At 52.9% G+C, this 16,060-nt stretch overlaps 6 protein-coding genes across 6 annotated transcripts; 4 read left to right on the top strand and 2 right to left on the bottom strand.

The window, feature by feature from the left end:
- Positions 1-65: 65 nt before the first annotated feature.
- Positions 66-2,443, top strand: ALT_4435 (putative DUF21 and CBS domain protein (Mam3); the record flags this gene model as incomplete). The annotated part of the gene is made up of 4 exons (XM_033559886.2): positions 66-335; positions 415-628; positions 694-1,363; positions 1,417-2,443. The coding sequence occupies 4 exons, from the start codon at positions 66-68 to the stop codon at positions 2,441-2,443; spliced, it is 2,181 nt and encodes a 726-aa protein (XP_033415777.1).
- A 447-nt stretch (positions 2,444-2,890) lies between these two features.
- On the bottom strand, positions 2,891-4,328 carry ALT_4434 (putative C2H2 finger domain protein; the record flags this gene model as incomplete). Its single annotated transcript, XM_033559887.1, has 3 exons — positions 2,891-2,908; positions 2,962-4,186; positions 4,240-4,328. 3 exons carry the CDS (start codon positions 4,326-4,328, stop codon positions 2,891-2,893), a joined length of 1,332 nt encoding a protein of 443 aa, XP_033415778.1.
- A 690-nt stretch (positions 4,329-5,018) lies between these two features.
- ALT_4433 (HECT domain protein) lies at positions 5,019-9,165 on the top strand (the record flags this gene model as incomplete). Its single annotated transcript, XM_089599746.1, has 4 exons — positions 5,019-5,212; positions 5,306-5,368; positions 5,437-8,989; positions 9,043-9,165. 4 exons carry the CDS (start codon positions 5,019-5,021, stop codon positions 9,163-9,165), a joined length of 3,933 nt encoding a protein of 1,310 aa, XP_089456084.1.
- Positions 9,166-9,914: 749 nt separating this feature from the next.
- On the top strand, positions 9,915-10,920 carry ALT_4432 (histidine phosphatase family protein; the record flags this gene model as incomplete). Its single annotated transcript, XM_033559889.1, has 4 exons — positions 9,915-9,950; positions 10,007-10,351; positions 10,405-10,564; positions 10,631-10,920. The coding sequence occupies 4 exons, from the start codon at positions 9,915-9,917 to the stop codon at positions 10,918-10,920; spliced, it is 831 nt and encodes a 276-aa protein (XP_033415780.1).
- Positions 10,921-12,016: 1,096 nt separating this feature from the next.
- ALT_4431 (uncharacterized protein) lies at positions 12,017-14,893 on the top strand (the record flags this gene model as incomplete). Its single annotated transcript, XM_089599745.1, has 3 exons — positions 12,017-12,106; positions 12,259-12,478; positions 13,413-14,893. The coding sequence occupies 3 exons, from the start codon at positions 12,017-12,019 to the stop codon at positions 14,891-14,893; spliced, it is 1,791 nt and encodes a 596-aa protein (XP_089456083.1).
- An 81-nt stretch (positions 14,894-14,974) lies between these two features.
- On the bottom strand, positions 14,975-15,992 carry ALT_4430 (glycoside hydrolase family 43 protein; the record flags this gene model as incomplete). The annotated part of the gene is made up of 2 exons (XM_033559891.2): positions 14,975-15,290; positions 15,346-15,992. 2 exons carry the CDS (start codon positions 15,990-15,992, stop codon positions 14,975-14,977), a joined length of 963 nt encoding a protein of 320 aa, XP_033415782.2.
- Positions 15,993-16,060: the final 68 nt, after the last annotated feature.

Raw genomic sequence — 16,060 nt, 5'->3', positions numbered from 1 at the left:
TATGTCTCTGCAGTAGCCCGCGCTACTACTTACTTCTCTCTTTTTCACTCCCTCACCAACTGCTGATGGCTATACCTTCGGCCAGCCGCTACGTGGCCTTGAGGCCCGTTGTCCTCGGTTTAGCGAAACTGTTTCTTCTGGCTTCCACCCAAATACCCCTCATCTCCGCCGCTCCTACAGTCGCCTCCCGCAATCATTATCAAGTCTTGGGCGGCCATGAATTCGACCCCAAACCAGTCGATGACCCACAATTATGGCTCTACTTAGGTGTGGCCGCTGCGCTCGTGCTGAGCGGCGGTGCCTTCGCTGGGTTGACCATTGCTTTGATGGGCCAGGTATGTTTTCTCATTCTCTCCCGATCGGGGCCTGGAAGTGTCAGTCCCTTGAGCTAACCCGACCCCGTCAATCCGATAGGATGAGGTCTATCTGCAAGTCATCAAATCGTCAGGCGATAAATCCGAACGAAGAAATGCCGCTAGCGTGCTTCGACTCCTCAAGAAGGGAAAACATTGGGTTCTGGTCACTTTGCTGCTCAGTAACGTCATCACTAACGAGACTCTCCCCATCATCCTCGATCGGTCGCTCGGAGGAGGCTGGCCTGCTGTTTTGGGCAGTACTGCACTCATCGGTATATATTTCTCCCGCCTTCTGATTGGTACCCCTCCAATTGGCGTCGTATTGATGATGTCGCAGTGATCTTTGGTGAAATCGTTCCTCAGTCGATATGCGTCCGATACGGTCTCCCGATCGGGGCCTGGATGGCTCCCTGCGTCCTAGTGCTCATGTACATCATGTCCCCTGTCGCTTGGCCCGTGGCCAAGCTGCTGGACAGACTACTGGGTGAAGATCATGGAACAATCTACAAGAAGGCTGGTCTGAAGACGTTGGTGACATTGCACAAGACCCTGGGTGAGGCGGGAGAACAGCTCAACTCGGATGAAGTTACCATCATCAGCGCTGTGCTTGACCTGAAAGAAAAGTCCGTCGGAAGCATCATGACGCCCATGGAAGATGTCTTCACCATGTCTGCAGATACCGTCTTGGACGAATCGACTATGGATCTCATTCTGTCCCAGGGATACTCCCGCATTCCCATCCATGCCCCCGATAACCCTATGAACTTTGTGGGTATGCTCTTGGTAAAGATGCTGATCACCTACGATCCCGAGGATTGCAAGCGCGTGCGGGATTTCGCTTTGGCGACGCTTCCCGAAACTCGCCCCGAAACCAGCTGTCTGGACATTGTCAACTTCTTCCAGGAGGGCAAGTCTCATATGGTTCTCGTCTCGGAATATCCTGGTGAGGACCGTGGTGCATTAGGAGTAGTCACCTTAGAGGACGTGATTGAGGAGCTAATTGGCGAGTACGTGTTTTGCGCTGTCCCTTATCCGGCCAATGACACTGACGAGTGAGCAGAGAGATCATCGACGAGTCCGATGTCTTCATTGATGTACACAAGGCAATTAGGCGCATGGCTCCGGCTCCCAAGTCTCGCGTTCCGAAAGGTCGCATTGTCGAGGAGCCGCCCATGCTCGCTCTCGAGTCCGCGGGGCCTCTGCTAGAATCCGACGGCCAATCCCGTATGCCCTCTGTTGATCGGCGTCGCAGCTCCGTGGAAGCTCCTCCGCCTCGCTTCCATATGCGCCTCCAGACCTCGGACAAGAATTCCGACTCGACTGATTGTTTTCTCACTCACCGAGGGACCACTGACGAGATACGCGAACACCTGAAGCACCTCGGACCGTCCAACCTGGCCAGCCGCCCTCGTCAAACTCGCTACCAGAACGTGAAGATCAAGCGAGCAAGCGGCTCTCCCAGCCGATCGGGACACACTGATATGGATTCCGGGCACAGCACCTCGGGCTCACAGGTCGTCAACAATACATCTACCGGCTTGGCCGGAGGCATAGGAGCTGGACTCCTTCAATCTGGCATTGACGCCCGAGACGGTGTTCACGCAGTGAAGCTGGGCTACGGCACCATGAACAATCGAGCCTCGGATAACGGTGTCCTCGAACTAGCCATTCCAGAAGCCGTCCACGAGCAGGATGATAAACCGCCGTCGAGGACGAGCGTCGCCACCAGCACCACATCGTCCAGCCGACTTGAGGAACAGACCCGACTGGGCAGTGGTTACCTGCACAAGGGACCCGCCCGCAGTGGGAGCATCACCGAACAAATTGTCGACGTCAACGGAATCCGCAAAGTCGTCCTTCACACCACCAGCAGCAACACTTCTTCCGATGACGAAAGATCGTCCAATAAGCAAGCCAAGTTCCCCGTTCGTCAGGACGGTCAGCTCATCGACCTTGACGAAGAGCAATCCGCCCCTGCTACACAACCGAACGGACACAAAAAGAAGAAACGCCGCCGCAAGCACAAGTCCCACGCGAAAACCTCGGACGGCCGGCGTGACGAAGAAGCACCCCTGTTATCTCCATGAGTTTTGTCGCGGTTGGAAGGTGTCTCTTTCCCCTTCTCCACCCCTCTACCTCTCCATCACTCTGCCGGCCAGAGCGACGATCGCGCAAGCGAGTCCTTGATGTCAACGCCTGTGTATGAGCATACTGTATGTGGCTACGGAAAAAGCGACCGATAACGGTGTTCGTTTGAATCCTTCAACCGGGAAGCGTATCCCATGCATAAATAGCCTGTAACCCAACCATTCTAATCGACTTGTCTATTTTCCCATCATAAAGAAATGATTGTAGAGACGGTAAACTGCCGGTATGGCACTACGAAATCGGGAAATTCGTCATATGCATAAGACTTTTGATATTTTGATCATCTCATCTCATCCATGTATATGCATGCACCTGAATAACTCCAGTAATCGACTTGACAAACCAAACAGCCATTGAACCATGATAGAAAAAGACCAGCGGTGCGATCATTGCAGAAGGGGGTCCTAGCAGTCAACGTTAGCATCCTGCTAAACAGATCAGAATAAGATGTACATACCCGGAAGTGTTTCTGGTTGTTCGCAGCCCGGTTGACCCGGTCTCTGTACCGGAGTTCTTGCCGAATAGCACGCGTCCGGTCCTTGCGTTCCGACATGACCGCGACCCGTTTCTGATCCTCCGTGGCGCCAATCATGCCGAGGCCGCCGTTGGCACGGGTGACGAGGGCGCGAGTGGGGTTGCGGCCCCGGGGTCGCTCTTCCTCTACTTCGCCGTTCTCGATGGCGAGTTGGCGGGCGATCTTCTCTTCCATCGATGGATAGTTGTGCAGGTTCTGGCGGTAGTATTTGGCGAGAGAGCGGTGGCCGACGCTCTTTCCGGAGGGGAGGTGCAGTTCGTATTCGGTCTGGTACACGACGGGTGCCTTTCTGTGGGAATCGAAGTCGTCGTCGTCTTCGTCCTCGTCCAGGGAGGAGGCGGAGGTTTCCGTCTCCCATCCGTCGTCGTCGCCGTCCGAGCCGGTTACCTTGACTCCGCCGTCCTCTGGTGTCTCGCTGGTTACTGACCCGGCATCGTCATCGGAGTATGTGCTGCGGAAGTCGTAGTATTGGCCGATCTCGATCTGTTCCTCTTCGGTCTCAAAAGCGATCATGCAATGGCCCTTGTCCCGCATGTGAGTACGAATGCCGGCCGGGCTGTTTCGGATGGCATGGCAGTAGAGACATTCGCTGTTCTCGTTGATTTTGCGGTAGAGGTAGTGGATCAGACCCTCCAGGTTGACGAGGTAGTCTTTTTCGGGAATGAACATGCCGTGGCTCTTGCGCATGTGCTCTGTGTTCTCTTGAAGGTCCGAGGCCTTGTGGCTACAAAACAGACAGCGGGAAGCCGAGTATTCAGACCCGTCCTCGAGCTCCTCCTCATCCTCATCCTCTTCCTCGATCGTCGATGTCTTGAGATTGTCGGCAACCTTGGCGACTTCCGAGTCGCCTTCCTGAGACTTGTTGATCGGTTCGCCCAGAGAGAAGGTGGAGCTCATGACAGATGACGAATCGTCTGCAAGGTCTTTGCTCATCCGCGCCTCCCGGGCCTTGTGCTTGGAGCTCTTCACATGGTTCTGATACGAGTTCTCACTGTAGAATGTCTTCTGGCAAGCAAGGCAGGTCTTCTCGAAGGACGCCTTGGCGGCAGCGGCTGTCGAAGTGGCTTTGGCGGCAAGGACTTTTTCATTGAAGATTTCCTGGGATACTGGAGGCAGAGAGGCAACACGGCGCTTCATGTTATATAAACTATCGATGTTAGAGAGTTGACGGATGTGCCATGGACTTCCAGGAAAACCTACTGCCAATCCATGCGCATGTGATCCCTTTGAGCATCGCTGCTCCGAAACGCAACCAAGCAGGTGTTGCAAGTATAAGGAAGAGAAGACATCTTGAAAGTTACTGAAGTAATCGACGAAAGAATAAGGGTATCAGACAAAAAAGGATGCGGCGGTTGATTGCCACTACTCGTTGTGGGAAGAAATTCGAGCGGGGTACAAGTCGATGCGAAAACTTGAGCCCACTGAAGTGAAGAGTGAGTCAGGTCCTGAAGAAGATAAACTGAAGGCAAGCGACAGAAATGAGGGGCAACCGGAGGGTGCCAGGCAATCAGTAAGCGTTCCTGATCTCACTTGATGGGTGCTGGTCGAAGAAATTATTGATAATCAATAATCCCCTCCGATAAAGTTCCATCCGAACCGCACAAAATCCTCGCCTTGCCGCTTTAAGGCCGTAATTTTGGACAGTGGCGATGACGTTCAAGGCACGTGACGTCCTACTCTAAGCCCGACTAAGTTAATTGAATACAAGGCTGCCCTATTCCGGTTTAGGCCCTATATCTCTGGATCATCAATGTTCCAGACGCTTTAGTCATCTCCACTCATGAGGCTTGGCGCCTGAGGCTAGGATGCCTCTGGCGATGATATCAGCTTGGGGAGGAACAGCTGGCCGTCTCATACGGTGTTCACGATTCCAACCGCAACCATCTCGCTATCAACCATATTCTTCCGCTTCTTATACATAGATAGGAACGGGTTTATCCTGACTGCCATCGCTCAGGTATGCTCCTCAGTTCGCGAAGATGACTAGGCTCCGCGGAGCTTCAGTGAGCTCGTACGATGCTGGCGTCGACCGGTCTCAGTTCCATCGGTCAAAGCTTCCTTCAAACGCTCCAGATATCATTGTTCAGAACACCATCGATGTGTCTGATCCGGCACAAGTTCTATTCTGGTATAGAGAGGAGCGACGGCGCCAGTTCAACCTTCTAGTCCGAAAGTGAGTGTGTCCCACGAAACCACCTAAAACCCGGCGAGGTGAGGCATGGGTCACGGCTAACTGAGTTTCTGATAATCAAGGTACAAAAATCAGCTTCTCCATGGATGTCAAGATCCCGCCTGCCGCACTCCGACCTGCGCAAGTTACAGGCGAAGGGTATCTGAAGGGCCGTATCGTCGTTACACGGAGCTAAGTGCCCGGACCCTGGCCTGCTACTTGGCTAGCTTGGATAATCCGGAGAGTGGTCTCTGCCGTAACACCCAGCGCGTCCCGTCGGAGCTGTCGTCTCAAGATCATCTGCGTTCATCGAGACGGTCAAGCCGCGGAGCATTGACCGACCGTACCGAAGCACGAAGTCCGTCATCGGCATCGAGTCGCAGGACAGCTGGCGACCTATCGGCGAATAGAGCGCCGGTCAATCAAGATGCAGCATCTGCGAAGCCCTGTGACAACACGGGAATAGGGCCCGGATCGTATATGGAATCGCGACAACAAAATGAACCCGCGCCAGTTGACGACCAGTCCGCGACGCAACGAATGAAAGACCCGAAATCCTTTACGCAGAACCTGTTTGATACTCTCTCGCTACGAATGGTCGAATGGCTCCCTCTACGGCGGTCACCAGACGTGCTGGATTCAGATGCAGATCGTTTGGGTAAGCAGCACGTTCGGTCACCCAAACGCGAGGGTTGCGAACATACAAATACTACTATGGGATCTACGTGCGCAAGGCGGCGTGCGAACTTGCAAAATAAGTCGCCGGGGGTTGCTCCCCATACTCCTTCGTCGCGGGATGCGAATAGACGGGCCCCGCGAGTTGAATCTAAACCCGAGCACCAAGTGAGACGAATATCCTTGATTGAAACAGACCAGCATCAACAAAGTCCGCGCACAGTCAAAGAGGGAAAGTCGCGGTTAGACTTGAGGCCAAGCCGAAAGCTCTCTTACAATTCGCATCTTGAGACTGACGGATCGGTTAACATATCATCGCCGCCGGCGCTGAAGCATCGCCCGCAAAAACATCGCGGCAGGAATGAACATCTTGATGGGACTTTCACACAGACACAGCGGAAGAAGAAGGAGAGGCGTGTGTCGTGGGATAGTGCGAAATTCTTAAATGACACCCAGAATCAGGATGCCGAAAAGCCGCTGGCAGCTAGAGACGACCACTTGGCATTAGAAACACAATCTTCGAACGATGACCAGTCAAAATGCAAAAGCCCTTATGAAAAGGCGGAACGACCGCTGACTGTTCAAAGCCTAAGTCACTTAAATGGCGCAATCATCGACGGGCTCGCGCAAATGATGGTCCAATCTGACGAAGAAGCTCAGAGATGGACGGATGAGCTGCGTTACATGGAATCTACAGGGAACTTTGAGAATCCTGAATGGCAGTTTGCAACATCCCGCCAGCGTCGAATGTATATATTCCTTGCCCAGAGTGTATTCTACGCACTGGGTTCTACCAAGCAAATTCTTCGCTCATTTCGAGAAGAGACGGCTGGCCCGGAGCAGGATTGCTCAAATTCGAAGCTTGATTTGCAGCAGCTACAACCATCACTGAGTAAGCTCTTTACTTTCTGTCCCTGGGATATTGCTCTCCATAGCCTCTGGCGCGCCGTGGAGACGCTGTTTATGCCACCAAAAGAGCTCTCAATGCCTGGTCGTCTACCACGCCGTCCGTCAACCAATTCTAATTCAACCGGGCCGTCGTCTATACCAGTCGTCGGTAGGCGAACATCTGATTTTGAAGGCCAGGAACATTTGGCCGATGCTCACGCGGCAGATATTGCAACTGTTGCCTTCTTTTCCCTTACCAGCAGTCTTCCGCAAGTCGATGCACACACATGGCGTTCGCTCCTTCAAATGCGTGCTCTTGGGACTGTGGCTTCGAGTGCAGACATGGAAAAGCTCTCTCCAGCAAAGGCGCGGTCCATTGTCGAGCTCACTGACAAGCTTGAGCACGAGCTGGCTTTGCGGTTGATTAACCGCCTGGTGCGCGCTCTTACCGCGCGCTTGGCCTTTTATGAGATATCGAAAGCGCGTCATCCTTGCCTCCAAGATTTCTCCAAAAAGCGACAAGACAGTGCCCTGGATCTTCTGCTGGACAACCTGGGCGACCATTACAGCCTTTTAAGAGCTGGAACAGACGAGTCAGATCACGCTGATCTCCCACCCTCTGCGGCCGCGATTATCGCTGAATGGCTTCGGACTCTTTTCTTGAGAGAATGGGATGGTAACCCTGAGATCTCACGGAGCAGCTCTGCCGGAGGCGTCGTGGAGATTCTGTCACGAATGTACAAGCAGCGAAACCGCTTGGGGTTGGTCCCGGAAGATTTCCACACCCCGTTCCTCTGCGAGCGGTTGGAGCCTCTGGATATGCCTGTGGAATGGATCGGAAGGTTGACCAATAACAAAACGTTGCATCTGCTGTCCTATTCGTTCCTTTTTCCTCCTTCAGCACTCGTCATTTATTTCCGCGCCCTGAACTACGCTGCCATGTCCAAGTACTACGAAGCTGCCATGACGACCTCGAGACATGTGAACCAGACCGCATTTGGACCGATTCCCATACAGGATGATGTTATGCTTTTGTCACAAATGAAGACATCGATGTCTACGTATCTGGTTCTCATGGTCCGCCGTGATAATGTGCTCACCGATGCTCTTAACCAACTCTGGCGGCGGGAGAGAAGAGAGCTGATGCGTCCACTGAAAGTGCAGATGGGGATGGACGAAGGTGAAGAAGGCCTCGATCACGGCGGTGTCCAGCAAGAGTTTTTCCGAGTCGTCATGGCAGAAGCTCTGGATCCATCGTACGGTATGTTCACAATGGACGCGCGAACCCGTATCTCCTGGTTCCAGCCTTGTTCGTTGGAACCTCTCTACAAATTCGAGCTCCTAGGCTTGCTCATGTCGCTTGCGATCTATAACGGTTTGACATTGCCGGTTAACTTTCCGGTCGCCTTCTACCGCAAGCTGCTCGGACTCAAAGTAAAACACTTGGAGCATATCCGAGATGGCTGGCCGGAGCTTGCGAAAGGACTCGAGTTATTATTGTCATGGCAGGACGGCGACGTGGGAGATGTCTTTATGCGAACATATGAATTCACTTTCGAAGCCTTTGGCGCTGTTGAAACGGTTGACATGGAGAAGGTTGGCAAAGACGCTGTATGGCCCTTGCGGGCAAGGGACCGCGGCAAGTCGTCGGAGCTTGCAACGAACTGGTCGGAGCTGTCTCAGCATGCTGATCCCGCAGATCTGAGTCCTCCCTGCTCTATGGCTGCGGACCATGCTGATTTCTTCGAATGCGGGTCGTCGCACCGGAGCACATCAGAGCGTCTTGACCATTGCGTCCCAACGCCTCCAGTTGAGGAGGCCGCCCTTGTTACGAATGAGAACCGTGCTCAGTTCGTCAAGGATTACATATTCTGGCTTACTGATAAGTCGATCAGGCCCCAGTTTGAGGCGTTTGCGCGTGGATTTTATACGTGTCTAGACCGAGCGGCCCTGTCAATCTTTACGCCAGAAGCTTTCAAGACGGTCGTCGAAGGAATTCAGGAAATTGATCTGGGAGAACTGGAACGCCATGCCCGATACGAAGGCGGCTTCGATCCCCATCACCGAGTCATCCGAGATTTCTGGAGCATTGTGAAGGGCTTTTCTGCAGAGAAGAAGGCGCAGCTCTTGGAGTTTGTCACGGCCAGTGATCGTGTTCCTGTGAACGGTATTGCGAGCATCATGTTTGTCATTCAGAGAAACGGTGTGGGTGATGCTGTAAGTGTACTTGCTCGCTTTTCTGCTGCGTTAACAGACTGACATTTCTCCAGCGCCTTCCGACCAGTTTGACCTGTTTCGGCCGACTACTTTTGCCGGAATACTCATCAAAGAGTGTCTTGGAAGAGAAGCTTAACAAAGCTCTTGAGAATGCTCGGGGATTTGGAGTTGCTTGATTTACCAGGCAAACTTATGTTCGCTTGCTAGATAATACCCTCCGCAAGGTTGGTTTGTGATATACCGTACATCGTTGCAGTGCCACTCATGGCCAGGGTGCATGGAGGATAGGACGTATTTAGGTGGTTTCGGGATCCAGCCATAGAGGGCGTTGCTGTATATAATATGATCATATTCATGGAGGGCTTATACGTTGCCCATTACAGTCTCATTTTTCTCTTTCCATTGCCCATGTTCTTGTGAGGCGATTCGCCAAACCTGCCTGCCAGTCTTCGGACCAGTTTCCCCCGACAAATGACGTTGCTGCCATGGAAAGGCGGGATTTGCCATGATTGCTCCCACTCTGATCTTTGTAGTAGATTTGTCTGTTTCTTCACTATCCTGTTTATTTTTTTTCTCGTACATAGACGATCTATACGCTTTGCATAGAGATTCTGAATGTAAGTCTTGAGTCCTGCTGTTGTCCAGTCATATTCAACATCACCCCCACGGTGCGCTGTCCTCCGGGATTGACTCAACCAGTCACAACCAACAGTAGCCTTACTGATTTAAGTATTCTCCAAGTTCCTCAGAATCAGATTTACAACCTTCCTCATTTTCTGTCATACATCTGAAGAATTTTTCGTTTTGTTTGCGCTGCCGATAGGTACGTGTGTCCTGCTAGGATTTATCGTCGACTGCCCCGCTACCCCACGCTTCTATATTCTAACTTGTCCCTCTCTATCTAGATATCTACTAGACTTTTAAAATGCCGCCAATTGTCCATTGCGTTCGCCATGCTCAGGTATGGTGCTCCTTGCAGACATCTTACTGCGTACTCGAAACTAACCATACCATCAGGGCGTCCACAACCTGAGCACAGCGAACCACGTCATCCACGATCCCTCCCTGACCGACCTCGGAAACGAACAATGTCGCATCCTTCGCGACAACTTCCCCTTCCATGATCGGATCGAGCTGATCACCGCGTCGCCTCTCCGGCGGACCATCTACACTGCATACCAGAGCTTCCAGCCCGTGTTCGAGAAACACAAGGATATGAAGATCGTGCTGCTGCCGGATGTGCAAGAGACAAGTGACGTTCCCTGCGATACGGGGAGTGACCCGGAGGTTCTGCGGAAGGAGATGGAGGAGCAGGGAATCCCCGTGGACATGAGTTTAGTGCACGAGGGATGGAACAGCAAGGTTTGTTGCCTTCCTTCGTTTTGGGTTGGGGAAGGGAGACTGACGGTATTCAGACGGGTCGCTATGCGCCGACCAACGAGGCGATCAAGAACCGGGCGCGTGAGGCGCGGCGCTGGTTGAAGGAGAGGCCGGAGAAGGAGATCGTCGTCGTCACGCACGGTGGTTTCCTGCACTATTTCACGGAGGACTGGGAGGATAGCAGTCATTACCAGGGTATGTTTTGTCCTCGTCTTCTCAGCTTTCTGATGACCAGAATAATGTGACTGACGCTTGTATAAGGAACCGGTTGGAGCAACACGGAATACCGCAGCTTCGTCTTCTCCGACGAGACACACAAAGATGACCTGGAGGGCTACCCGTTAGACGGCGACAATGCGACAATGGTTGAGACAGTGGAATCACGCCATCGCCGTGGTAAGGACGGCCCCATGCTAGACCGTGAGAGACAAAAGACATTGTACAAGCTTGGCACACAAGGATGGGATGACCAGGGCTTGCAACTGAGCACAGCCGAGCGCGAGCAAACCACGGTTCCGGAGGGCAAGGAGGTCGAGGGTGTCAGAGTCTGAGACGTTGGATGTTACTTGCCAAGTGTTGGCTGCTGCATGATTGGACTGAAGATAGATCTAGACGAAAATAGATGCAAGATAGAAAGCAATCCATTGGTTCAGGTGTTTCATTTGATTGTAGACGAGGGAAATAAAGAGTCGATCTCAAGGGTTGCGGTTGAATCGAACAAAGCCGGGGACCTCAATAACGGACGCAACAAAGGCACCCGTTTCACATCCAATCCCCCGACAAGGAACAAGGTTCGAGATCGCATCGATGATTGGACTCGATGCGACTCTTCAAGGAAAATTTCCGTGGATTGAAGACATACTTGCAACACTCGAACAATAGCCATTATGTGCTCAGAGACAAAAGTACAAAGCTCGCCGAGTCGACCAGAATAGAACAAACGGACGCAAGAACAAGACAGCGACAAAGACTGTCTTCAAGTCAAGTAATTCATTGTGAGCCGTCGTCTATAAGAATATCGATTGCTGCGTGCTTTCGGCAATCAGCCAGAGCCTTTTCCTGATCGTCTCAGCAGATAGTATCGGTTCATTCTTGACTCTACCAGAGCAGTATCGAACAGGTGAGTCCGCCCGGGAAAGCAAGCAAATACTAATATGTGGTTCTCAGGTTCTGCATACCTGTGCTCGATCTTCTGAATACCAGCTTATCAGCTTAAGTCTAGTAAGTGACCCCAACCCTCAATAGCTAACGGAAGCAGGATGGATCTCCACTTTCCAGGATGGAATATATTTGTTGAATCGGCCAGATGACGAAAGCCAATATATTGTGATCTTCCTAAGTCTCGAACCCTCCCCCTAAAAGGCCACAGCTAATCTCGATCAGGCATGGCAACTGGCGGGTTGACAAAATCATTCAAGTGTATCATACAACCGGACTCGAGACTCAACGTCAGGTACGTCCTGGATCCGCTGGTGTATGGCTTATGGAGGATAGGGTTTGCTTGACTTATTTCATGAGGGCCATTGAGCCTGTTCAACAGACGCGAGACGCAGACGCTCGCCGAATAAGTTCATCCCCACCCATTTACATGAGCGAGATGTTTTACTGATGTACGCCAGGGAGGGATGTTGGATACAGACCAACACCATGATACCGGCAGAGGCTGCGTTCGAGCATTGGATGAGCGATGAGGACCTGGAACAGGAGATTACAGAGCATTATTTATCTACTGCAAAGGTTAGGATTCCACTCCCCAGGTTGGACGAGACTGACCGATTCTAGATATACAGTCATAACCAGCGGGCTCAATCCATTGGATCGACGTTGTTTTCATACGGTACGTGCTTGACAGACCAGGACCAGACTGGACAGACACTAATTCATCCCAGGCCACGCGTCCAACGGTCTTTGCTACACCACAGCCCGATGATGAAATGCATTGCTCTGAGGGGGTGATTCGAGATCCGCCAGGCCGGGAAGACAAGAAATTAGTTGAGAACCAGCGTGAGAACATCATGTACTTCATCCCGAGCCATTCACTCGATAGCGGGATCCTCGGTCAATACAATCAAGTCCTGTCAGTCCTTCAGAACCCGAGTCAGGCCCACTGTAACTCCAATAAATCATAAACAAGGGTAGGCGCACCAGCCTCCACCTAGATAGCCCCAATCTGAGCTAAGAGGCAGAGTACGATGGAGTAGCCCAATTGCACGATTCTGATCACTAGCTGTGGCCTGATCCACGAGGCAGACTTCACCCATCCTTCGGGGCAGTGCTCAAGGCAACGAGATTGACCTTGTTCTCGTATGTAGATCATGTCAGAATCATATTTGCGAGCAGGCTTTTTGATTCATTCTGTCGGTGCTGGGTTGTTGAAATGTCGGAATGCTTCTGACGGCTAGAGTTGAATAGTCCTAGGTTCAATTCAGTCCCAGGGTTAGAGGATCTGTCAGATCAGTATATAACTTTTGTGATTTGTGCAAATAGCTGAATTGCCATCCATTGAACTGAGTTGAGTTCTGCCTATTTCCTGACAGATATGATACATGAGTGGACAATGGTGAGACGGCAGTATAGACAGTCAGCCTATCATCGTTCAGCCAATGCTTCTCAATAGTAGCAGATCTGCAGACAAGAGTTAGAGTTGTAAACATATAGCTGCCTATTCGACACAACTTGAAACGTTCAGTAGAAGCTCTCCGAAGACAAGGAAAGATGGACATGCGCTATTTTTAGGTGCGGATCCAGTGGCGCAATAGCGGGCAATACCCCAGAGAAGCAAGCCTCAGGCTTATCACCAGGCACCTCTGAAACGACTTCCACTTCCTCTTTCCATCAGTGGTATATTTCAACTCGTGGCCACTTATCAATGGCCGAATTGTCTCAACCACTGCAGACCGGCGGTTCTCATTGAATGTTCACGCCGTAGCGATATCCATGCACAATGCTTGACGAGAACCTTCCCAGTACGTCATCCACTCATACACCAAAGATAGCTTGAAGACTGACCGAGCCGCTGACTGACTGCTGACGACAACGACAGCCTTCTATCTCAGACCGAATAACCAACAAAAACATCTGTGGACTATTTATCTCTGCCAGTACGGCGACGACCCCGAGCCCGCCTACACCCTCCGCTACCCCGATCCCGCCTCCCCCTCCTCCAAGAACCGCTATGCCGTCGCGCTCTGTGATCCTTTCGTGCCAGATGTCGTCTACGGCGAGATCCTAATCATCCCGGAATGGACGCAACCCAGTCTATCCGCTGAGGCGATCCGCCTGAACGGCGGGGTCACGCCTCCCCCAGAACCCATTCTCCCCTCGCAGTTCATCGTCCACCTTTACAACCCGGATCAGCAGGTGACGATCCGCTACAAGCACAAGACGTGGAATACGCCCGCAACGTGGGAATTTGAGATGCCACAGCACACATTTCGGCAGCCGTCGTCCTCGACGCTCGACCGCACGCAGACCGACCCGGCCCTGGCGGACACGACGCCGAAACTGCGGTTCAGCTGGCGCAAGGATAGCAAGTTGTCCAAGGACCTGACGTGTCTGCTGTCAGGGAAGACGTCGACACTGCCGGAGGGGAAGACGAAGAGCAAGGAGCCGGATATCACGCTGTCGATCTTCAAGGCGCTACGGGAGTTGACGCTGTACGAGCCGAACCTGTACCGGGTTGAGATGGAGGATTTCAAGGGGCTGGAGGTTGTGCTCTTGCTAGGAGCGGTGACCATCCGCGATGTCTACTTTACCCCGATGAAAGACGCGTTTCGGATTGTAAGGGATGAGGTGGGAAGGAAGCCTGTGGCTGGTCCGACAGGCAGTACTGTCAATGCCAGTGCCAGCCCAACGGTACAAAATGGTACAGGCTTGCAGAATCAGAAGCCTACGCCGGTAGCCTCGAATACAAAAACCAACGGCAAACAGCCTGCGCCCTCGCGTCCAGCAGAGACTCCAGTCACACGGCCAAGCCCAACGCCAGCCCCAGCTCCAACGCAGCAACAGAAGAAAAAGCAAGAACTCTCGCGCAAGGAGGAGGAAAAACGGACCAAGAAAAAACTAGAAGAAGAGGAGAAGGCTCGTCGCAAGCGCCAGGCCGAGATCGACAAGGAGACTCGCCGACTGCAGAAGATCTACGGCCGCGAGGAGCAGCAGGTGCGCGCCAGCAGCGTGAACCTTGCGCGTCCTCCTGCCCAGTCGCCGCGTCCTCAACCACCTCCCCGGCAGCAACAGCAGCAACCGCATCCCCCACCGCGGCCGAATCCGCGATACTACTACCACCAGCAGGCACCGTCCATGTTGCATCTGATGCCGGGCCCAGTTGCGACACCGCGGCCGCATGCGCCTGGCTCTGTGCCCCCGCCTCGACCGCACTCGACGGCGCATTTCTTGCAGCCGCCGCGCCCACAAGGTCAGGGACAGGGACAGGGGCAGCTGCAGCCGAAAAAGAGTAGTTTCTTTGGGTTCCGACGGTCGTCGGACGATTCAAAGTTGCATAAAAAGCGCAGCTCGATGTTTTGATATGATACCCATGCATTATGGAGTTTGGCGTTGAAGGTATACGATAGCACTATTGATACTCATGAAGCTCAGGCATGTACGCTAAACAGTCTTTGGCTGATCCAATGCCCTTGCATCTACGCCCTCAGTCGTAATCACCACCGGCAGGATATTCCCGTCTGCATCAAACTCCATCCGGTCGATACAGACCACGCGGTGGTCGCGCTCGGTGTCATTCACCGGCCGCCGATGGTAGACGATATAGTAGTCCTTTCCATCTGGTGTGATCACACTATTATGGCCCGTCCCGGTGCCAACCGTCGCATTCCCGGAGAGAATCTTGACAGGCTCCGTCGAGAACGGACCCGTAGGCGACGCCCCAGTAACATAACTCACGCCGTAGGAGTCATCTCCCCATCTGCCACCAACCATTAGCACTTTGCCTCGCATCGCTGAAGAGGAGGGAAACTTACCCCCCCACGCTAAACATGAAATAATACACCCCTTCCTTCTTCATCATCCACGGCCCCTCAACATACCCTTTGGGTGTTATTTCCAGATACTCCCCTTTCAAACTCACCATATCACTCTCCAACTCCACCACGACGGCATGGCTCCACCCCCCAAAATACAACCACACCCGTTCATCATCATCAATAAACACCTGCGCGTCGATTGGCTCCGCCCCAAACACCGTGGTCGGGATAAGCGGTTTTCCAAGAGCATCCGCATAGGGACCCTCAGGCCGTCCAGTCGTCGATTTCGCAACGCCTATCCCTGCCCCGTCGCCGGCGGAGAAGTACATAAAGTAATCATACTCATGCCCATTCTCCCCTTCCCCTGCAGCACTACTGCTACGGCCACTGGTTGTCGGCGAAGCAGGCCGACGAATCACACTCGGCGCCCAAGCAGCCCGATTCGTGGACCAGGGGATCCCCCCGAAGTCCAGAATGCGGGGGTGTTTGGTCCAGGTGAGGAGGTCCGGGGAGGAAAAGGCGTCGAAGAAGGTTTGGGTTTCGTAGGCGGCGGAGTAGGTTGGGTAGATCCAGTAGTTGGTGTCGAAGATGCGGGCTTCGGGGTCGGCGTACCAGCCTTGGATTATGGGGTTTCCTGATTTCATGTTGTTGTTGTTGTTGTTGTTGGGGGAGTCGAGGGGGGATTGGAGGGTTGTCGCTGTTGCGGAGGGGA

Source organism: Aspergillus lentulus (genome assembly GCF_001445615.1).
Source record: "Aspergillus lentulus DNA, contig: Alt08, strain: IFM 54703, whole genome shotgun sequence".
In the NCBI taxonomy this organism is placed as follows: Eukaryota; Fungi; Ascomycota; class Eurotiomycetes; order Eurotiales; family Aspergillaceae; genus Aspergillus; species Aspergillus lentulus.
The sequence above is the reverse complement of the archived record's forward strand: the minus strand, read 5'-3'. Positions and strand labels throughout refer to the sequence as shown.